This window comes from Podarcis erhardii (assembly GCF_964252035.2).
Source record: "Podarcis erhardii genome assembly, chromosome: 10".
Lineage (NCBI taxonomy): Eukaryota > Metazoa > Chordata > Lepidosauria > Squamata > Lacertidae > Podarcis > Podarcis erhardii.
Window position 1 is genome coordinate 6,697,346 of NC_138500.1, and position 23,677 is coordinate 6,721,022.

The 23,677-nt window shown below is 45.7% G+C and overlaps 1 protein-coding gene across 1 annotated transcript in view; it reads right to left on the bottom strand.

Moving 5' to 3' along the window:
- Positions 1-23,677, bottom strand: part of LOC309351654 (uncharacterized protein) — a 246,190-nt gene that overhangs the window by 143,727 nt on the left and 78,786 nt on the right. The window contains exons 20-29 of the mRNA XM_081879440.1: positions 22,366-22,509; positions 20,244-20,434; positions 17,396-17,527; positions 8,625-8,651; positions 7,061-7,135; positions 6,187-6,267; positions 6,060-6,086; positions 5,138-5,182; positions 1,965-2,033; positions 399-494 (exon numbers count right to left, since the gene is read on the bottom strand). Of these exons, the coding sequence (XP_081735566.1) occupies positions 399-494; positions 1,965-2,033; positions 5,138-5,182; positions 6,060-6,086; positions 6,187-6,267; positions 7,061-7,135; positions 8,625-8,651; positions 17,396-17,527; positions 20,244-20,434; positions 22,366-22,509 (887 nt within the window). The remainder of the gene's footprint in view (positions 1-398; positions 495-1,964; positions 2,034-5,137; positions 5,183-6,059; positions 6,087-6,186; positions 6,268-7,060; positions 7,136-8,624; positions 8,652-17,395; positions 17,528-20,243; positions 20,435-22,365; positions 22,510-23,677) is intronic.

The window sequence follows — 23,677 nt, forward strand, 5'->3', positions numbered from 1 at the left end:
ACCCGCCCTGTGGAACACCCTCCCTTCAGATGTCAAAGAAATAAACAATTGTCAGACTTTTAGAAGACATCTGAAGGCAGCCCTGTTCAGGGAAGCTTTTAATGTTTAATAGATTATTGTATTTTAATAATCTGTTTGAAGCCACCCAGAGTGGCTGGGGAAACCCAGCCAGATGGACGGGGTATAAATAAATTATTATTATTATTATTATTATTATTATTATTATTATTATTATATTACATAAACTGAATATCGGTGAGGCCTGAGTTAACAGAAATTCAGTGTCAATTGCCACCAAACTATGGTCTCCCAACCCACCCACTGAATTCTACTGTTTGCAAATTGAGACAGCATCCGAGACTAGCATTCCCCTTGCTTGCTTGCAAGCCCATACGCACCTTGACTGACAATCCAGGTGGTCCCTGCGGTCCGGGGAGTCCGGGCAAACCCGGTGGTCCTGGCACTCCGGGAACTCCTGGCTGCCCTTTGTAACCCTGAAATGGTTTAACCCAAACATCTGAACAACTGTCATGGATGCAGAGGAGTGGAGAGGGGGGAGTAAAGGAAGAAGGCTCAGAACGTGGGAATTTTCAGGACAACAATGGGTGGTCAGTGTGATGGCCTGGGACACGGGCTCAGACTCGGAGCCTCAGGTGGCATCTGAACCAAGTCCAGGGCCTGATTCTGAAGAGCCCCAGTCTGCACAGGTTCCCCTGCAAGAAGCACCAGCTGGGCCGAGTCAGGGGCCTGAGCCTGCCTTGGCTCCAGATGCAGGGATGACCTGGTTGCCTTCAGCTGGGCCATCACTTACAGCTGCTCCACTACCAGTTGGGTCAGGGGAGACTGAAGCGGCCCCTGGGTCTAGTAACCCACCAACGTCTCCTGAGCTGCAGAGGCTGAGGTCTGAGAGAAGGAGAGACCTGAGTACTCGCAGGAGGAGTGCTCGCCTTCGGGCGAGACAGGGAGATGAGTCGCTGGGGATCAGGACTGGCCGTTACCCTGACAAAAATAAAAGGCTGTCAGACCCTGCCCCAGGTTGCGGGAGCAACACTGTTGTATGCTAGAATCTGCCTGACCTAGCCTGGTTTCCTGCTTTGTGACCTGCCTTGCCCCTGTCAGACTGACTCCTCACGGAACCCTTGGATTTGGGACCAGACCTGGACCATGTTGCTCGGGTTATCCCCCGGGCCCAGTACAGTCAGAGGGAGAAGGGGGAGCAGACTGGGAGGAGGAGGTGTTGGAAACTGAAGAGGCAACAGGGTTTAGGGAGCGGGCAGAGTCTGTGGCAGAGAGCAGTTCAGACTCCAAGGCAGAAGTGGAGGCTGGAGGCGAGGGGGGCCAAGCGGCAGAGTGGAGGCAGGCTGCTGAAAAAGCCAGGGAGGTCTCCCCCTCCTGCTGCGACCAGTTCCCTTCCTCTCTGGTCTCCCAGGATCAAGAGAGGTATGAAGAGGGCAAGGCAGAGGCAGACAAGGCGGCAAAGTCTCAGATTGCTTGGGAAGGACCCAGGAGAAGAGGAGACTTAGGCAACTGTGGGAAGGGCTCACTGGGGCAAGAATGGGAGGAATTGCTGTGCTCACTGGGCACCTGGCCTCCTGAGCAGTTTGTTCCTTTGACTAAAGAGTTCACGGATCCCGCGTGAGTTATTTCTGACCTGCTCTTGGCAACCACCCGACAGCAACACAGCCTCCGTTGCACTATGAGGCTTCCCATCACCACCCATGCTGCTCGCGACAGCCTCTTCTCATCCCATACACCACGCATCTGACCCACCAGCAAGGGAAGGAAGCAGTAAACTCTCCTAGGGCTCAGAGTCAGAGGGAGGAGAGAGAGGAGTTCAATAAACTGTGCTGAATTCAGAGTCTGGGCAAAGCCATGTCCAGCCTCTAGAGGAAGCAGGATGTATTGGGGAGAAGGGTCAAGTGATAGAAATATTAAGGAGGACAAAATATTTTGCTCCTACTTACAGGCGGACCGGGTAATCCGTTTTGCCCTGGAATGATCTCCATGCCCCCTAGGACATAGCCTGATTCTCCCTGCAGAAGAAGAGATGATGCGTTTACATGTTGCTAATCAGGCAGATCACAGGTCTATTTCCATGGGGAAACGCCAAAGTAACCCAAGACGGCAAAAAAGGAGAAGGGAAGAAATTTGAACCAATTCACATTTTAAGGCAAACTTACCTGTGACTCAGCTATACAGCTGCAAATGTCATGTTTTAGGTGCATTATACAAATGTGACACAATAATTAAATGAAACAAATACCTTAGTGGAATGTATTGAAAAAGGATATAAAATAAAACTGTGCGATAATACCATGACAATAGAAAAAGTATAATGAGAATGATTGGAAGTTTCATGCAGAAAATTTAATTTGATAGACATGAAGTTGTAGAAATCTTTGGTTCTTTTTTTCTCATTTGTTTTTTCCCTTTTTTCCCTTTTTAAATTTTTTCTTGCTTTTACATGATGATCTTTTCTTTTTGTATTTAACTTTGCTATACTTAACTTCATTGTATGTTTGTATTTTAAACCAATAAAGATTTATTGAAAAATTTAAAACAAAACAAAACCAAATACGATACAAGAGGGCGATGGGGAGCTTATGGGAAATTCAATATATATTTTAAAACATTTTTTTAAAGCATTTTCACAGTGTTTTGTATATATGTCTAGATTCAGCCCTGATCTGCATTTTCTGAAATGACATAAGAACTTGCACCTTAGGGATGTCACCTAGCGGTTTTGCTTCAACCCTGGAGGTATGCCCATTGTCTCTCAAGACAGTTGGATACCAACAAGTACTACAGAAAGGCTTGTTCCTGGCCACAGTGATCCATGAGACAGTCACCTCCAGGCTTGACTACTGTAATTCGCTCTGCGCAGGGCTGCCCTTGTGAGGCATCTAATCATAAGCCTGCATTTTTATCAAAGCATATATATATTTTATTAAGGCTTGCTTGTATTTAAAATGAGCTTTAAAAAGGATTTTCAAATGTTTCATGCCAGGCAGAAAGAACCTTGGCAAGATGTTTTTCCTCCTAAGACAAGGGAGCCCCCCTGATTTATAGCAGGAAAAACAATTCTCAAAGTCATAAAAAAAGGAATTACAGACAACTGACCTTGCAGATTGCAAAACACAATTAGGAATGGGCAAATAGTAACATGATACCATGGGGCCTCTCTTAAACCTTGAGTTGTATTTTCAAAGGCCAGGAGCAAATGGGGAAAAACATTTAGCTGACAGAAAAGAGAGCATTTTTGAAAAGTCTTTTCTAAAGCTGTTTCTTTCTTAAACTGAGAGAGTTAAAAAGGTTAAATGTGTTAAATATTGGGAAAGGCAACTGGCTTGGCTGTAGAAGGAGTAGCTTCTTTCTATTTTATTTTGAGGCTGGAGAGGAGGGTGAAAGGGGGAGGTGCAAACTGAAGAGGCTTCTTTTAAAAGCTGTTTTTTTTACTGAGTTCCTTCCTTTTCACTTTGAGAAGCTTTATTCTTTTAAAAGGCTACATATGACAAATGTATGAAATATATTAGCTTAAATATATTGGCTTAAATGTAATTATGCAAAGGATTTAAGAAATGCTAGATTCTTATTTCATAGAGTCATATTGTAATAGGAGACCAGAGGGGCAAATGAGCCTAGCCCCCCTGCTAGACAGGAGACACCATAGAGCACTCTTGATATATAGTTGTCAGGCATTTGTTTAGAAACCTTCAATTGAAGGAAATCTTTCAATGTTGATGTGAACTCAAGATCCTTGACATCTGTTGAAGATAAAAATGTAAGATTAACCATTTGTTTTAGAAGGCAATAGGGCAAGGAGGGCAAGAGGTGAGCTGGTAATTAAGATTCCATGTAAGATATATTATTACTTATTTGTCATTTATATATAGCTCTTTGTCTCCCATATAAGGACAGAAGGAAGTGGGTGTATCTTTTGTGATTGGTTCTAGCAAACAGCCAATAGGAATTTCAACCAGGCTGATTGGACAGAGGCAGCCACAGGAGGAGCAAAGGGGGCTGGATTAAGGAAATATAAGTGCTGGCCAGGATGGCAGGAGGCCAGGCCAGAGCTTGGTAACCATGTACCACTGTGCCTCTTATTTATTTGTCTGACAAATAAATTACTATTTTAATTTCTCTATTGCTGCGTTGAATATTTCATTCCAGCTAAGCGTTAACCACAAGCAGGGTGCTACACTTGAAACTGTCCCACAAACTCCAGCGGGTGCAGAATGCTGCAGTGAGGCTCCTCACAGGGTCCCTACCATGGGAGCATATTCACCCAGTGCTTTACCAGTTGCACTGGTTCCCGGTGGAGTATAGGGTCAGGTTCAAGGTGCTGGTCTTGACCTTTAAAGCGCTTTGTGGCTTAGGGCCCTCGTATCTACAGGACCACCTCTTCTGGTATGCCCCGCAGAGGACCTTAAGGTCCATGAATAACCATAGTTTAGAGGTCCCAGGCCCTAAGGAAGTCAGACTATCCTCCACCAGGGCCAGGGCCTTCTCAGTGATGGCTCCGACCTGGTGGAATGCTCTGTCCTATAAGACTAGGGCCCTTCAGGATTTAATCTCCTTCTGTCTGGCCTGTAAGACAGAGCTATTCTGCCTGGCCTTTAATTTGAATTCACCCTGATCTTTTATTTCCCTTCTTCCCTCCCCTTCCCCTTCCCCTTTTATGAAGATCACCCACTCTGAGACCCCACAGCTAATTCTCCCCTGGCCTCCTCGCTGGCCCAAGTAGGACCAATTCAGCCAGCTAGCCCTGGGGATTATCTAATTGATTTTTCAATTTTATTGTTATTCATGTTTTTATACCGTATTTTATGCTGCTTTTATAATTAAATGTTTTAAAGTGTTTTAAATTTGTTGTTAGCCGCCCTGAGCCCGGTTTTTGAACCAGGAAGGGCGGGGTATAAATAAAAAAGTATTATTATTATTATTATTATTATTATTATTATTATTATTATTTTATTATTCCCCACCCTTTGGTCCCACACTTGGAGATGGCACACGGAGAAGGGCCTGAGATGATGATCTTAGGGTCCAGGCAGGTTCATGCGGAGAAAGATGGTTCGCACAGTCACACGCACATCAATGGGGTCACCAGGATTTAAAAGGCATACAGGAAACTTACTCTGTCTCCTTTTGGCCCTGGAGGTCCTGGGAATCCTGGAGGCCCCTAGAAACCAAGCAAAGGATGGAGGTTTAGGTTCCTGCAAAAACAGAGAACCTGAAGGCACCAAGAGATCTCATGCGCTGCCTGAGGCAAGGGACAAGATGGCGCCTTTAACTCCATTCCATGCATAGAAGCTGACTGGATGACATATGAATCTTACTTCAAGATGGCTTCTCCAACAGAAGTGTACAGCTCTGAAAGACCACCATCTGCATCACCTCACTCTGCTTAACAATAAGGCCAACCCTAATTTCTTTCCCCATAAGTTCCCTACTTCCTGGGACCTCTACTCAGCCTTCAGCCTGTCTTCCACATACAGTGGTACCTCGGTTTACGAACTTAATCCATTCCAGAAGCCCGTTCTTAAACCAAAACTATTCTTGAACCAAGGCTCGCTTTCCCTAATGAGGTCTCCCGCTGCCAGTGCCCTTCCACCGTTCGGCTTCCGTTCATAGACTGAGGTAAAGTTTGCACACTACTTCTTCCGGTTTTGCGGGGTTCGTAAACCAAATCATTCGTAAACAGGACTGTTCTTCAACCGATGTACCACAGTATCTCCTTTTGGTTTCAACAGCAAACAAAACCAGACAATGTTTCCTTCCCTCAGAGAAACCAGACTGCAAGCATCCTGTATCGATGCTCCCCAAGCATTCCAGTCTGGCCAAGCATTGCCAGAGCTTCCACCATAAGCAAGCATAAAACGACACAGCTTAACCGAGTTTAACTCAGTCAATCAGAGGTGCTCAACGGTCACATGCAAAAAGACCATGCAAATTTGCAGGAAACCTGTAAATGCCCACCCAAAGGACTAACAGGCTTGTTTTAAAAAATTGGGAGGGCAGAACACTAGTTGGGAAAAGGGGTCATATGACCAACTTACATGATCGCCTTGAATGCCAGGGAGACCCTGTCAATCAACAGAGAGAAAGAATAGTGGATGTTACAAAGACTGGACACAATAAGGCAAACCTTTTGAAGACGCTTTCAATTCAGACCCAAATATCTACCATGAGTCCAGGGGAACCAGGGGGACCAGTTCGTCCAGGCCTGCCAGGCAATCCAGGAATCCCATCTTTCCCAGGGAGTCCCTAAATATCAGGGGGAAACAGCAGAGTTGAAATGGAAGGGAGTCTCTTAGGAAAAACGTGTGCTGCTGCTGGAAGCATTTTGAAGGACGCTGTTGAAGGAATGGGTTTCCCATTCTAAAATCTGACTGTGCAGTCAGTCTGAAACGGGCCCCAAAATCCCATTTTTCCTTCTCCAAGGGTGCATTAGCTAAAAATCATTAACTTGAGCTCTTGAGCAAATGTATAACAAGAACACAGCTGTATAAACAAAGCTCTCTCCTTTATCAGTCTGTGACGCCTAATGAATGGCCTTGCCAGTTCCAAAGTGGAGCAGGGATGACACATCTGGGTCTTATCTTACATCCTGACCACAATGACGCACAGAGCAGAATAAACTCTTTATCTGAACCAAACCTCGATGTCATTTGACTCCTTCCTCCCTGTTCTGGGAGCAACGCTCACCCTACCAATCGGTAAAGTCTAATAAGGCTACACTGTTACATTTACAGTTCAATGGCAAAACATCTCAGGGCGGTTTGCAGAATAGAATGCAAGATAAAACACAGCAAATCATTAAATCAAAACAACAAGACAATAACACCCCCTCCCAACAGATCTGTTTAAAAGGCTGCAGGATATTAATCAGCCCAAAGGCCTAGTTGGAGAGGAATGTTTTAAAAATATATAATGAAGGCGTCAGGTGAATCTCCCTGGGGAGAGGGGAGCATTCCACAAACAGGGAGCCACTACAGAAAAGGCCCGACACTCATGTGTCCACGTGTTGACGCAAAACCCAGCCTATTCCCTCACTTACCCGCTCTCCTTTTTCCCCCTTGGTGGTGAAACTAAACGGGTCATAGCCCCCTCCTGTGCGAAGACCCGTGAAGCTCTGGAAAGGAAAGTCAGAAAAGGAGTGTCAGTCAAGATGCTGTTCTCCTCCTTGTCTCCTCCTTGTTCCCCAAGGTGAAGCCATCTACTTTTTAGAAGTCGATTGCATTTCCAACACAGACTGTATACAGCAGGGTGGGGACCCTGGCGGCCCCCTCCCCAGTGTTGTTCAAGCTTATTAATAAGGCAACCAAATCCAGGCAGTTTACCTCCCCGTCGCAGCGGTACCTATTTATCTACTTGCACTGGCATGCTTTCAAACTGCTAGGTAGGCAGGAGCTGGGACAGAGCAACGGAAGCTCACCCCGTTGTGGGGATTCGAACCACTGACCTTCTGATCAGCAAGCCCAAGAGACTCAGTGGTTTAGACTGTTAGTTTCTGTTTCCTCACTGAGCAGCTGCTTGCAGTCACAAGACTGTGTTTACATTCCACAGAGTCCAGATACTGTTGGATTCTCACGGGAAAGGGAGACTGGATTTCCTGTTTCTTTGTTCTGTCGTTCCTTTGTGGGAGTTGCTCTCTGCTTCTCATAGAGACAAGATGTATATTTGTATGCTCTCTGCATAGCTTAGGAATAAAGCTTTTCGCAATGTAGCCATACCTGCCTCATCCTTTCGTTTGCGGACACTGGGATTAAACTCTGCTGGGCTCAAGTCAAGATGAGCCATATCAGCTCAAGGGCCAGAGCTGAATAAACTAACATAGACCACAGCGCCACCTGCGTCCAGTATTTAGTATATGGTGTCCTCTCCTGCACTGATACGCCTTCCAGATAATTTGAAAATGCAGGGCTGTAAGTATTGGTGTTTTGCAACTTTGACCTGTTGCAGGACCTTAGCAGAGCATATGCAGAGTTCCAGAAAGCAATCAAGTTGCAGGCAGGATGGAAGAAGCAAGAACAAGACGCTGCTACTAGTAACTTGGTTACTTAGAGGTGTTTATTATTTACAGTAGATTCTACAAGTTACTAAAAGGGACGCGGGTGGCACTGTGGGTTATAATAATAATAATAATAATTTATTATTTATACCCCGCCCATCTGGCTGGGCCTCCCCAGCCACTCTGGGCGGCTTCCATAGAAACCAAAAATACACTAAGATGTCACACGTTAAAAACTTCCCATGAACAGGGCTGCCTTAAGATGTCTTCTGAATGTCAGGTAGTTGTTTATCGCTTTGACATCTGCTGGAAGGGCGTTCCACAGGGCGGGCGCCACTACCGAGAAGGCCCTCTGCCTGTTCCCTGTACTTTGCTTCTCACAATGAGGGAACCGCCAGAAGGCCCTCGGCGCTGAACCTCAGCGTCCGGGCAGAACGATGGGGGAGGAGACGCTCCTTCAGGTATACTGGACCGAGGCCGTTTAGGGCTTTCAAGGTCAGCACCAACACTTTGAATTGTGCTCGAAAACGTACTGGGAGCCAATGTAGGTCTTTCAAGACCGGTGTCATATGGTCTCGGCGGCCGCCCCCAGTCACTAGTCATCACTTACCACATCTCCAGGTGGGCCTTGGTCTCCCTGGGCAAGGAGGAAAAATGAGAAAAGACATAGGTTCATAGAAATGTAGGTATTATAAGCGTGAAGGAATTGAGAACACTACTTATATACGCAACCAGAGCTGTGGGAACAATACTAGCCCAATATTGGAAGGAGATAGGATGCCATCTAAAATAGATTGGCAGACAAAATTATTTGAATATGCTGAGATTGCAAGATTAACAGGAGAAGTTAGAAACCACGAGGACCAAAAATATAATACAAATATAGACAATATTTAAAAGATCATTGGAAATATTTGAAATCTCTGACAGGCTTTGAACGTCTTCTGCAAAGTGACATAAATTATGGATCTAGATTCGGGTAGGTAGCTGTGTTGGTCTGATGCAGTTGATTACACACACACACACACACACACACACACATGTCCAGTAGCACCTTAGAGACCAACTAAGTTTGCTCTTGTTATAAGCTTTCGTGTGCATGCACACTTCTTCAGATATATGGATATATTGGACAAGTACAATCTTGTTGTTGTTGTTTAGCTGTTTAGTCGTCTCTGACTCTTCGTGACCCCATGGACCAGAGCATGCCAGGCACTCCTGTCTTCCACTGCTTCCCACAGTTTGGTCAAACTCATGCTGGTAGCTTCGAGAACACTGTCCAACCATCTTGTCCTCTGTCGTCCCCTTCTCCTTGTGCCCTCAATCTTTCCCAACATCAGGGTCTTTTCCAGGGAGTCTTCTCTTCTCATGAGGTGACAAAAATATTAGAGCCTCCTTCAGAATGGATCGGTTTGGTCTTCTTGCAGTCCATGGGACTCTCAAGAGTCTTCTCCAGCACCATAATTCAAAAGCATCAATTCTTCGGCGATCAGCCTTCTTTATGGATAGGTAGCTGTGTTGGTCTGCCATAGTCAAAACAAAATAAAAAATTCCTTCCAGTAGCACCTTAAAGACCAACTAAGTTAGTTCTAGGTATGAGCTTTCGTGTGCATGCACACTTCTTCAGATACACTGAAACTGAAGTCACCAGACCCTTCTATATAGTGAGAAGGTGGGGACCTCTCCTGGACAAGGACAGTTCTCTTTCTCAATCTCTGGGAGGAAGACCTTTCATTGCCTACAGACAGCCACCCAATCTTAAACAACTCCTAACCCACAATAATACTACTACCAGACTTAACACGGACACTGGCACCAGAGCCTGCAATAAACCCAGACGCCAACTTTGCTGCCACATACACCCGGACAACACCATTACTGGCCCCAACAACATCACACACACCATCTCGGGACTATTTAATTGCTCAGCGTCTAACATTGTGTATGCCATCAAATGCCAACAGTGTCCTTCAGCTCTCTATATTGTACAAACAGGCCAAACCTTACGCCAAAGGATAAACGGACATAAATCCGACATCAGGAATCACAAGACAGAGAAACCAGTAGGAGAACACTTCAATCTCCCAGGACATTCTATACAAGATCTCAAAGTAGCTGTTCTATTACAAAGGAATTTCAGAAATAGACTGGAAAGAGAAGCTGCTGAATTGCAACTTATTACCAAACTTAAAACCATGGAGAGACCTGGTCTGAACAAAGACATTGGATTCTTATCTCATTATACACGACAAAGCCATTTTTCACCTTCTCACCCCTTGCTTTTTCCTGTTAGACCTATTGCAGTCGTTAAGAGTCGTCAACAGGCTCATCACAGCTATCTGCCAATCACCCATTCCCACCACCCTTCTGAGTAATACCCCTCCCCACCTTCTCGCTATATAGAAGGGTCTGGTGACTTCCGTTTCAGTGTATCTGAAGAAGTGTGCATGCACACGAAAGCTCATACCTAGAACTAACTTAGTTGGTCTTTAAGGTGCTACTGGAAGGAATTTTTTATTTTGTTCAGCCTTCTTTATGGTCCAGCTCTCACTTCCGTACATCACTACTGGGAAAACCATAGCTTGAGCTATACGGACCTTTGTTGGCAAGGTGATGTCTCTGCTTTTTAAGATGCTGTCTAGGTTTGTCATTGCTTTCCTCCCAAGAAGCAGCGTCTTTTAATTTCGTGATACAATCGTAATACAATCTAGATACTACTTAATATGCAGTAAATATAGGAACCACGTTCGGGCGGAGGGAGGTCTTAGTACCGGTAATTTACTTTTTAATATAAATTTATGTTATTTCCAACATTCAAGTATTTATTGATCTATGTATATTTTGGATGGGAAATAATAATAATAATAATAATAATAATAATAATAATAATAATAATAATATTTCTTCCCCAGCCACTCTGGGCGGCTTCCAACAGAAGGTTAAAAATACATTAAAACACCAGTCATTAAAAATTTCCCTAAACAGGGATGCATACCCCAGTTTTTTTAAAAATAAAGTTTATATGCAATAAAATAAAATAAAAATATATTTATAGAAATGTAGAACTGTAGAGGAAGGAGAAACCACAACCTCCTGAGGGAGACTGTTCCACTGCAGAACAGCTCCTACTATCAGAAAATACTTCCTGATGTTTAGTCATAGGAACCGAGGGCATTTTTATGGGAGGAATTAGTTCTGCGGCATCAGCCTTTCAGAGCAGGTGGCCTGGGGGCAATTCAGTTGGAAGCACAGGCTGTCAGACCAGGAACAGCTCAATCCAAGCAAGAAGGTGCTCAGAAGGAGGCGTGAGATCTGTCTCATCAGCTTTAAAGGAGCCCATGGGATCCTGTCCCCTGACAGCAGCAATACAACCCTTTGCCTAAACACTTCTCACAATGGTACCTGATTCTTCCCTACAGCTGGTTTCCAGTCACCATCCTTTTAACTGTCTGGGGTTTCCATTGCAGCCTCTTTCGTTGCTGAAGAGGCAAGCCACATTTCCGTTTGAGCAGTATGTAATTTATTGTGCGGAAAAGCTGCTTGTCTCTTCGGCACATAGGGCAGGCTTTGGCTCATTTGAAGTTGTTTTTGTTGCTTAGGGCCCTCGTATTTACGGGACTGCCTCTCCTGGTCTGCCCCGCAGAGGACCTTAAGGTCCATGAATAACCATAGTTTAGAGGTCCCGGGCCCTAAGGAAGTCAGACTATCCTCCACCAGGGCCAGGGCCTTCTCAGTGATGGCTCCGCCCTGGTGGAATGCTCTGTCCCATGAGACTAGGGCCCTGCAGGATTTAACCTCCTTTTGCCGGGCCTGTAAGACAGAGCTATTCCGCCTGGCCTTTAATTTGAATTCAGCCTGATCTTTCATTTCCCTTCCCTTCCCTCCCCCTCCCCTTTTATGAAGATCACCCGCTCTGAGACCCCACAGCTAATTCTCCCCTGACCTCCTCGCTGGCCCAAGTAGGACTAATTCAGCCAGCTAGCCCTGGGGATTATCTAATGCTTATTAGATGGACTTCCCCTAAATTGATTTCTGAACTTTGAATTTTATTGTCATTGATGTTTCTATACTGTGTTTTATGCTGCTTTTACAATTAAGTGTTTTAAATTTGTTGTTAGCCTGGTTTTTGAACCGGGAAGGGCGGGGTATAAATAAAAATTTATTTATTTATTATTTATGGCTTCAGTGAGCGTCTGGAAAGGTATTTAGGAGCACTCGTTTCCCCAGATCAGTTTAAGAACAGCTGGGTGATCTCATAACTAATGTTACAGTTACAGTATCCTAAATGTTTCTAGTCCAGATTCTTAATGCATAATCTACTGTATTTTTCGCTCTATAGGACGCATGTTTCCCCCTCCAAAAATGAAGGGGAAATGTGTGTGCGTCCTGTGGGGCGAATGCAGGCTTTCGCTGAAGCCTGGAGAGCGAGAGGGGTTGGTGCGCACCAACCCCTCTCGCTCTCCAGGCTTGCGGAAGCTATCCGCAAGCCTTCGGAGCGCGGCGGGAGTGCCCACCGGGCTCCGAAGGCTTGCAGATAGCAGCCTGCAGCCCGAAGCCCAGGGAGCGCAGTGCTGCACTCCCTGGGCTTCGGGCAGCTATCCACAGCGCTTGCCACCGCTCCTGGACCTGGAGAGGTTGTGCGTGGCTAAAGAGGAAGCCAAGACAGCCAGCGGGATGGATTCCACTGGCTGTCTTGGCTTCTTTGCTCTTTGGGGCTGGGAGGGAAACTAATTCCCCCCCCTTTATTTCCCCCCCCCAAAGACTTGGTGCGCTCTATGGTCTGGTGCGCCCTATAGAGTGAAAAATACGGTACATTCTGTAAACAGGTTATCTGTTTAGCCTCTGGTGCTTCCAAACATTGTGAATCCAGAACAAACAAACAGAAAACACAACCCCAAAAACCCTGATCAGGTTATAATACTTGCCTTCTCTCCTTTCTGAGCCTGCAAACAGAGAACAGCAATTATTGTTGTTGTTGTTATTATTAGGCCTTTATTTTATTCCACCCTTCAGCCAAAAAAGACTCCCAGAGTGGCTTTCAAGTATTAATGAGAGGACAGACTCTGACTTCAAGTTTGCAGTATAAGAGACGCAACACAAAAGGAAAGGGAACTAGGAGGGAAGAGGAGGAAATCAGCCTCAGGAACTAATTCTTAGTTACAGAGATATGGAATGGAAATATTTGAAGAGAAGCGTTAGACCCCGGACCCAAATTTCCCATCCAATACATTTACGTTACAGCGATTGTTCCACTGGCATAGCAATGATGTATCTTTCTCCCTCCGTATAATTAGGATTGCTCTGCCACCTCTCCCTCATTTTTTGGTCTCATGCATTTTAATCCGTAGACAGCTGCCTATATCTACACTTTATCACCATTTCCCAACTTGCTTTGTGCAACGGCATATTCTTCTTTCCAATTTCCCTGCAATTACATCTCGGACAAACCTCCCTCTCTCCGTCCCATTTCTTAGAATATGCCCTATCATCTCCCGAGACAGACGGATGCCAACAACTGAATTGCCTCTTCATCGTAATTGGTACCAGTCTTTGTCCTTCTCCCAGCCTGTCCAATTTCCCTTTCTATTCAACTCCTTTCACCTATTCTGTTTTTCGCTACCAGTTTTGCAAACGTCTCTGTTGCTCACGCAGTTTTCCATTCTGCCCATGCGGCGCTTAATAAGTGTGTCTTCCTTGTTCCCTTTTTTCAGGGGTCATCTTATTCCCATCCGGAGGGAAACGGCAGGTATAAATAAATTTACCGTATTTTTCGCCCTATAGGACACACTTTTTCCCCTCCAAAAATGAAGGGGAAATGTGTGTGCGTCCTATGGAGCAAATGCAGGCTTCAGTCAGCTATCTGCAAGCCTTCGGAGCCCGGCGGGAGTTCCTGCCGGGCTCTGAAACCTTGCAGATAGCTGCCTGAAGCCTGAAGCCCGGGGAGCGCAGCGCCAACTCCCGCTGCGCTCCCCGGGCTTCAGGCAGCTATCCACAAACCTTCAGAGCGCGCCCCGAGCCCCGCAAGCTCTGGGAGCGGCGGCAAGGCTGCGCACAACCTTGCCGCCGCTCCCGGACCTGTTCTGGGTGCTGGGGTTGGGGGAAGCTTGGGCTTCCCCTGTCCCAGCCCCGTGGCTAAAAACAAATTCAAGACAGCGAGCGGGATCCATCCCACTGGCTGTCTTGGCTTCTGCCAAAGCCACGTGCAGCCTCTCCCGGTTGGAGAGGTTGTGCGTGGCTAAAGAGGAAGCCAAGACAGCCAGCGGGATGGATCCCGCTCGCTGTCTTGGCTTCTTTGCTCTTTGGGGCTGGGGGGGATTAAAATTTTCTTTCTTTCTTTCCCCCCCTAAAAACTAGGTGCGCCCTATGGTCCGGTGCACTCTATGGAGCAAAAAATACAGTAGAATGATAGCTTTTCTTCCCGTCCCATTTCTCATCTCATAAAAACGTCACTTTCACTGTATACAACCTGCTTTAGATTTCTGCTCTAGGTGGGTTGGCGTTGCTTTCTAGATATTTCAATCCTGATTTGTGGAGATGGCTCAACTGACTAGAAAACTCAAAGGAAACTCGAAGCAAAACTTTGTGGAAAAATGGGGAGGTTATAGAAGATATGTTCAATAATACAATAATAGTTTTGACTCCATTCGAGTGACAAAGGAAGTAAAAGGAGGTGGACAACAATTAAGGATTTATTACATTTTCTGAATGTTTTAGAAAATCTATATAGAAAGGTTTATTGTTTTGTGTACATTCAGCTGTAAGATAAAATATATGTGAAGGGACTTGACAGGAAGTCAAAATTGAAGAAAATATTTTGTAAGGGGGGGAAATATTTATTTTCACTATTATCACTATTTTTGCGTGTGTTTGTGTTTGTGCGGGTGTGTGTTTTGTATGGAATGTTTGGGAGGAAATAGGACGGTAAATAACAAATAACAAACAAAATATTGATGTATGTAATTTTTATGTCTCAATTATATTTTGTGGTGGTATGGTTGTAGTGTTTTTTGTAACATAAAATCATTCAATAAAAATTATTTTTTTTAAAAAATAGATATTTCAATCCTGGCACATGCAAGTCATGCGTGTTTGAGTGCACTTTAGGGAAAAGGATATTTTTCGGCACATTTGACACAAAGGACGAACTCCCCCCACCCCACCATCCCACTGTGGTCCAGGATGTGATGGCCTGGGATTTGGACTCAGAGGCTAAACCTGAGGAATCCCAGCCTGCAAAGGAGTCCCCGCCTCCAGAACCAGCTGAGCCGGGGCTGGGGCCTGAGCCTGAAGGGTCCTCACTGTTGGGATTCGCAGGATACTGGATAAGTCTGCAGGCTTCAACAGGATGATGCAATACTCTGTGAAGTGCTGGGTCAGAGTGACTCAGCAGGAGTGTGTGATTAATGTGATTGGCTATCACCTGTTTTAAAAAGGAAAGCCTGTTTAACACTGGGTGTGGTTGTAGTGGTGGTTGTGCTGTAGTGTGGTGGTGCTGTGGTGGAGAGTATTCGTTTGTAAGTACTCTGTATGGACTGTTTCTTTTGTAAATGCCTGTATATAACTCACATTAAAAAAGACTGCACTGGAAAAACCTGGAACTCTTAGCGTCTCTGCTGAAAGCGCCGCGTGGAAACGCGACACTCACTTGTGCTGGATCCTCAGGTGCAGGCACCAGCTGAGTCTGCTCTGGCTCCTGAGGTGATGGAGGACCCATTGCCTGCAGGTGCTCCACTCTCAGCCCTGTCAGAGGAAGAGGAGGTTGTCTCTGGGTCCGATAACCCTCCAGCCTCTCCTGAGCTGCAGAGGCTGAGGCCAGAGAGGCGGAGGGAACTAAGTTCTCATAGAAGGAGTGCTTGCCTCCAGGCCAGGAGAGGCAAGTCACCTGTGGACCGGGGCCGCCCTATGCCCCGGGGCAGATAAAAGCCAGCCAGCCCCAGTCCCAGGTTGCGGGAGCAACATTGTTGGTAGCCTGTTCCTGCCTGCACCCTGTCCTGCTCTTCTGCCAGAGTTCCTGACCCCACCCGACTCCCCGCCTTGGACCCAGCTACAGCTTTGATGGACAGCCTCCATACCGCACCACCGACCTCGGACTGGACTCGGACCTCGCCTCTCGGTTAGCCCCCAGGACCAGCACACAGAGCATCACTCAGGTGGTCCGCGGCCAGGGTTGTCTTAAGCATAGGTAGCACCAGTGTGCAAAGATTCTCCCGCGCCCCCTCCGAGGTTGCCCAGTCCCAGGTGCGCAGGAGGGCGGCGGTAGCCGGCCGCCTCAGCGTCTCGCTGGCTCGGTCATCCCTGAACTCGCGGCACAGAGCTGCCCACAGCAGAAGAGCCCTCTGTGGCGCTCCAACCAACAGGTGGACTCTTCCCCAGACTCAACTCTCAGGCCCCGGACTCTCGGCTTGGCGCCCTTGAGAGCCCAGTGCCCGGGTGCCCCGCACCCCTAGCGCCTATGGGTAAGACAACCCTGGAGAATGCAGATTATGCTCTTAATGTTGTGTGTTGTGCAAGGAAGGTGTGTGTGGGATGGGCCACAAGTAACAAGAGGGTGGGCAGGGAAGAGAGGAAGAGAGGAAGCGATTTAAAAGGAGCGGCTGGATTATTTATGTAGACAAAGATTATATGTAAAGCATTGGTTGTGTTTAGAATAGATTTATGAAAGATTTAGAAAACTTATTGATCATAATATTTGTATGAGATTGTATGGGGAAAATACGGAATAACAGATACAATCTTGTTTAAAATGTATATAGGAAGTGCGGTGTAAGCGATGGAAGTCAATCAATGAAATTTTATTATTATTCTTCCAACTTTTCTTCTTCTTTTTCTCCTTGTTTTTTCTTTTTCTTTTTTGTTTTCTTCCTTTTTTTCTTTTTTGTTCTTTTTTTATATGTGTGTGCTTATCTGAAGTGTGTATGTATGTATGTATGTATGTGTTTGCAATGTTTTGCTTGTGTTTTGTAATAATTATGCTAAATAAAATTATAAAATTGTAAAAAAGAAAAAAGTAACAAAAAGGTGGACAGGGAAGAGAGGAAGTAATTTAAAAGGTGTGAATTAGCAGTACGAAAGACAGAGTTACTCAGAGAGAACTAACATTCATATTGATTTTCAGTATATAGATATTGCATCATCATTGCTTCTTTTAACATCTTATATATTAGAATTCCACGGAATACAACAAAATGCATGCAACGCAGACTAAAGGAAGCAAGAAAAATTCAAATTCAAAAGCATGCAGCGTCTAGCACAGTGCATTGCAATTGCTACAACAGGCAGCCAAGCTCCCTGACATCTCCCCTGAGCAATTTTCACGTGGTCCTTGGGTTGGGGGGTGGGGTGAAGGGACATCCTGCTGTATTGAATCACTGGCTGGCTTACTTTTGAGCACCGTGGGTCACAGGGTCCTTGAGGGGTCTGAACCGTCAGGGGAACTGAAGAGGAACTGGAGATGGGTACCGCCCTCTTTGCATCCACAAGCCCTTCCACCTTGTTCATCTCCTTGCTGGATATCTGAGCACAAAGGACGTTGGGTTAGGCTGGCCAAAGGCAGTTGAGGTATAACCTCTTCCTTTATATATCTTTATTGGTTTTAAAATATATATCTTTATTGGTTTAAAAAACAGTGGTGCACTGCAAGACAAATGCCTCGCAAGACGGAAAACCCGTTGGACGAAAGGGTTTTCCGTTTTGGAGGTGCTTCGCAAAACGAATTTCCTATGGGCTTGCTTCGCAAGACGAAAATGTCTTGCGAGTTCCTGCGGGGGTTTTTCCCTCCCCCCTTTTTCTAAGCCGCTAAGCCGCTTATCAGCTGATCCGCTATGCCGCTAAGCCGCTTATCAGCTAATCCGCTAAGCCGCTAATAGTGCTAATCCGCTAAGCCGCTAATGGGCTTGCTTCGCAAGACGAAAAAACCGCAAGACGAAGAGACTCGCGGAACGGATTCTTTTCGTCTTGCGAGGCACCACTGTACAAAGATACAAACATACAACAAAGGCAAGGATTTCAGATTTAAATGCAAAAAAAAGAAAAGAAAAGAGGGGGAAAAGAAAAATTTTGTAAAAAAGACCAAAAAAAATGATATAAAGGGAGGGGGGGGACCAAAGATTTATATGACATTATATCTATCAAATAATTTTATTTTATTTTATTGCAAAAAACTTCCAATCTTTCTCATTATACTTTTTCTGTTTTCATGGTATTATCACACAGTTTTGTTTTATATCCTTTTTCATACATCCCACTATAATGTTTGTATCATTTATCTATTATTGGCAGGTATCATTCTAATTCAGCTAAGATGGTATCATTTTTGCAAAATAATCTTATATATTTCCTTAAATATTTTTTCCATTCTCCGTATGTTTTCTGGTTTAAAACTCCCCTGACTTTTCCCATCAGCTTTGCCAGTTGGAAATACTCTATCATAAATGTCTGCCAATCTGTTATTGTTGGTGTTGTTTCACTTTTCCAGCTTCTTGCTACGAGTATTCTTGCCGCCGTACATAAACAGTGGTCTTGTGTTGTTTTTAACTTCTATTGGTAATATTCCTAATAAAAAAATCTCTGGTCTTTTTTTAAACAGTAAATTTAAATAATTTCTTGAATTCGTTGTAGATATTATTCCAAAATTCACATATTCACAAAATTCACAAATTCACAAAATGCACACAAGGTATAACCTCTTCCATTCGCTACAAGGAAATGCTTCTTTCAAGGCTAATTTCAGCGGGGGCAGAGGGCCCTGTTGGTGCCAATGAAGGCCTCTGTGGACACCTGCGCACCCCACTGCCAATCCATGCTTCACAGTCTTTTCTTCACCTTCATATCACTGTCCTTTTCTGACAGCAGAATGACGACTGACTGCATCTCACAACTTCCAGTTCCTGGCTCCCAGCTCATTCCTCAAGGGACATATTGAGGAAACAGCCCAAATCCACACACTGATTCTGCGCCGCCACCCCCCACAACCTGCCAAAAGACCCAAATCCCTCAAATCCCGTTTTCGAGCACAATTCAAAGTGTTGGTGCTGACCTTTAAAGCCCTAAACAGCCTCGGTCCAGTATATCTGAAGAAGCATCTCCACCCCCATCGTTCTGCCCGGACACTGAGATCCAGTGCTAAGGGCCTTCTGGTGGTTCCCTCCCTGCGAGAAGCCAAGTTACAGGGAACCAGGCAGAGGGCCTTCTCGGTAGTGGCACCCGCCCTGTGGAATGCCCTCCCACCAGATGTCAAAGAGAACAACAACTACCAGACTTTTAGAAGACATCTGAAGGCATCTCTGTTTAGGGAAGCTTTTAATGTTTAATAGGTTATTGTATTTCAATATTTTGTTGGAAGCCGCCCAGAGTGGCTGGGGAAACCCAGCCAGAAGGGCAGGGTTGAGGAGATTTCACCCCTCCCATACCCAAGAATCTCCTGATGTCTCTGCTGACTCTACAGAGAGGAGGAGCAATGTACTGCTCTCTACTTAATTAGTCAAGTGAGTGAATCTCTGTGTGTGAGAGAGTCAGTCAGTGTGTCGGAGAGAGAGTGCAAGAGATCGTGTTTATAGATAAGATTGCTGCTAAGAGCAGCTGCAGGCACTCAGAATATAGCATTGATTTATGCTCAGAATATTTAGCTCTGTATATAGTCTTGTATTATAGCTGTAGTTATAGAATAAAAGGAGGATACTTTACAGAGCTGCTCTCCGAGTGGTTTATACTCTGAAGACTCTGCAAAACGCTGCTGCGCAACGACTGTATAATTGAGACAGTGAATCCGGTGCTCTCAGCTCCAAGCTCTGAGTCCACAGCACTGTGACCTGTTCCTGTGGGAAAGGAGGTCTCTGGCAGTGCTACCCAGCTCGCCTAGCCCATTCGGGGCTGTAGTGCATGAGTCCAGTTGGTACACTGGCTCAAGGGCGATGCTGACAAGGGTATAATTAATATATTATTATTATTCTGTTGGAAGCCGCACAGAGTGGCTGGGAAAACCCAGCCAGATTGGTGGGGTATAAATAATAAATTGTTGTTGTTGTTGTTGTTGTTGTTGTTGTTGTTGTTGTTATTAGTTGTTCTCATCCCTGAAGAATAAATCACATTTGCCAAATTCCCCCCTTCTGCGCAAACAGAAGGTACCTGTTCCCCACCTCCTTTTCGGATCTGGTCAACCTATCCTTTAAAAGACCTCCAGAGGAAATGCAAGACGAAGAACTAGATGCTGATCAAGGAAAAAGACCCTCACCCCACTTTCCTGTGGCTTGGCAACAACTTGCTGGGACCCAGAACAAATGGTTTCTATGAGCTCCTTCAGGATCAGTGGGAGATCGTCAAAAGTGCTGGCGTAGAACAGGTTGTTCAAGTTCCGATGCAACAAGACTCTTTTCAGTTCTTCCGGGTCAGCCCCCGAAATGCCCACAGCGATCACACGGATCCCTGGAGAGGGAGGAAAGATTATGATGAGTCGCAGGGGGTAGCCTGAGCCCCACTTGTCATTCCTGGATCCAGCCCTGATTCAACTTTTAATATTGTGCTGGAAGCCGCCCAGAGTGGCTGGGGAAACCCAGCCAGGTGGGTGGGGTATAAATAATAAATTATTATTATTATGATGATTATTGTTATTATTATTATGGGGCTCTTTGCCAGGGGGCAAGGGTGAGCTAGAAGCTGGAAGAAAGAAGCAGCCTGGGCAGCTAAGAGACAGAGCCATGTCTGATTTCTACTGAATCCAAGGCTGCTGCTAAAGGAGAGGCAGGACATTACTGAGGTGTCAACACTGCAGACAGCTCCCTCATAGGCTCAGGTGGTAAAAAGGTAAAGGTAAAGGACCCCTGACAGTTAAGTCCAGTCATGAATGACTCTGGGGTTGCGGCGCTCATCTCGCTTTACTGGCCGAGGGAGCCGGCGTACAGCTTCCGGGTCATGTGGCCAGCATGACTAAGCCGCTTCTGGCAAACCAGAGCAGCACACGGAAACGCTGTTTACCTTCCCGCCAGAGCGGTACCTATTTATCTACTTGCACTTTGACGTGCTTTTGAACTGCTAGGTTGGCAGGAGCTGGGACCGAGCAACAGGAGCTCACCCCGTTGCGGGGATTCGAACCGCCGACCTTCTGATCGGCAAGCCCAAGAGGCTCAGTGGTTTAGACCACAGCGCCACCCGTGTCCCAGGCTCAGGTGGTATATATGTGTAAAAAAGCCCTATATCACAGAGATGCCACAGTCTTTGCTATGCCTCATTCGGAAGGAAACACAATCCCTGGGTAACCACCCCTGGAATGTTGCACTGCTTGGAGATTGGGGTGACATGCAACAATACTTATTGAATTGTAACCAAGGAATTTGTCCACCTTAAATGTACACATTATAAAACCTCCTTGAAGCACCCATGGACAAGGTATAGGGAACTTGTATTGACAGTGGGATCACCAGAGACAGTAGCAGAGCAACTACTTTGCATGCTAAAAGTTCCAGATTCAGCCCTGTGGTATCTCCAGGCAAAGCTATAATAGTTTCAAAGTTTGTTTAAAAATATCAAGTTTTCAAAATACTTTTTAAAAAATTGTAGGTTTGATTTTTATACGATTTGAGGTGAAACCAGAGTATTTTCGCCGAAGAATGGATGCTTTTGAATTATGGTGCTGGAGGAGACTCTTGAGAGTCCCATGAACTGCAAGAAGATCAAACCTCTCCATTCTGAAGGAAATCAGCCCTGAGTGCTCAATGGAAGGACAGATCCTGAAGACTTTGGCCACCTCATGAGAAGAGAAGACTCCCTGGAAAAGACCCTGATGTTGGGAAAGATGGAGGGCACAAGGAGAAGGGGACGACAGAGGACGAGATGGTTGGACAGTGTTCTCGAAGCTACAAACATGAGTTTAACCAAACTGTGGGAGGCTGTGAAAGACAGGAGTGCCTGGCGTGCTCTGGTCTAGCGGGTCACGAAGAGTCGGACATGACTAAATGACCAAACAACAACAAAAGGTTTGATTTTTCTCCTCTTTTTTTAAAATTGTAAATTAGCCTACATCATAGGTCTCCAGCTATTTTTGGACTACCACTCCCATCATCCCTAGCTAGGAGGCTCAGTGGTTGGGGATGATGGGAACTGTAGTCCCAAAACAGCTGGAGACACATGTTTTGGGAAATCCTGGTCTACACTGACTGGCAATGGCTCTCCAGGGATTCAGGCACGGGACAAACCCAGCCTTACCTAAAGATGACGGGGATCAAATTTAGGACCTTCTACATGCCAAGAAGATGCTCAAGAGCTCCACGCACTGAGCTAAGATGCTTCATCTTCCAGCTGGGGAAGACTCCACTTATGGGAAGCCCAGAGTCCAGATTGTCTCAGATCCACAGCTTTACCTATAAGGTGGGCCACTTTGGCTGGGGGCACAACATCGTCCTGAGATGGCCCATCCGTCAGCAGCACCAGGGTGCGGGACACAGAGGGTCTCATTCCCTTGAAGGCTTGGAATATCTCTTTCAAGACGTAGCCGATGGCCCTACCTGTGAGAAAGCACAGAAAAGGGGCAGAGAGTGTTACAGTGACATGGAAGCAAGCATATATCCCTGTCTGTGGGGACTTGAGAGGGTGCAAGAACAGGTGCTGAGTCCCTGAAGCCCTGTTTAATTCTCTAAGAAACCTGTTCTTTCTTTGGAAATGTGCCAAATCCCTATTTCTTTTCCTGCTTGGAAGCAAGAGAAGGCCGCAGCCTCCCAGGGTTTGTTTTCAAAATGAAATACAATCTCTAAACTTCGCACGGCGTTTTGAAAGACGCTTTGCAGGCACCAACAAGCAGCTGATTGGCAGTGCCTGCAAAGCCCCTTTTGGCTCAGCCACAGTTTTACCTGCCCCACATCAGACACGAGGGCAGTTATAGGGCAAGTGGGTGTGGCCAAAATGGATTGATGGGACTGTTTAGGCCCGGGGTCCCCTGTTGGTGATGTAGCACTTTTTTTCTACTCATAACTGACTTTCCCGAAGAGGGAAGATATCAGCTCACTAAATATGTTCCCCTTCAAGGAGAAAAAACAGTTCAGAGAGGGCAATTTTGGTCTGGTAGGAGAAGGGGTTAAGCAACCTCTGTCAGTATATGGAAACATCACAGCTGCAGACAGCCAGATTGTTGACATCACATGATGCGCCTATCTGGGGGAAAGAAGAATTTCCCAGGAAATTCACAGGCTGGAAAAGTCTCTGTGAAGAGTGTAATTTGAAACCTTCCGTGTGTGCATGCTCAGGAAGTTTGTCAGACTTGCTGGAAGAACTGAAGTGAAAGGACGTGTTTTTCTCTAGTGCTGTAGACAGAAATAAAGGAATGTAAATAGACGTTTCTGTCTGTCTCCTTTTCCCTGCTAGGGAAGAAGCAGGAAAAGGGGGTGTGCATTTTTACCCACTCTTGGGAAAATGCCGCCTATCAATATCTCCCCGGTCTGTCTGGATATCAGCCAGAGGAGGTTACCGGTAAGCAAGCTCCGGGAACTGTGAGAGGGGCCAGCCTCTGTGGAGGGGGCTTGCAAACCCAGTCAATGTTTGTTTTTCCTCTGGACCAGGGTTAGACATTAGAGGTTGATTAGAGTAGTGATCTAGTGGAGTGAAAGTTCCTTGGGCAGTTTGTGGGTGGGAGTATTATAATTAACCTGTGTTTTTGCTTTCATTTGAACTTTCAGGAGG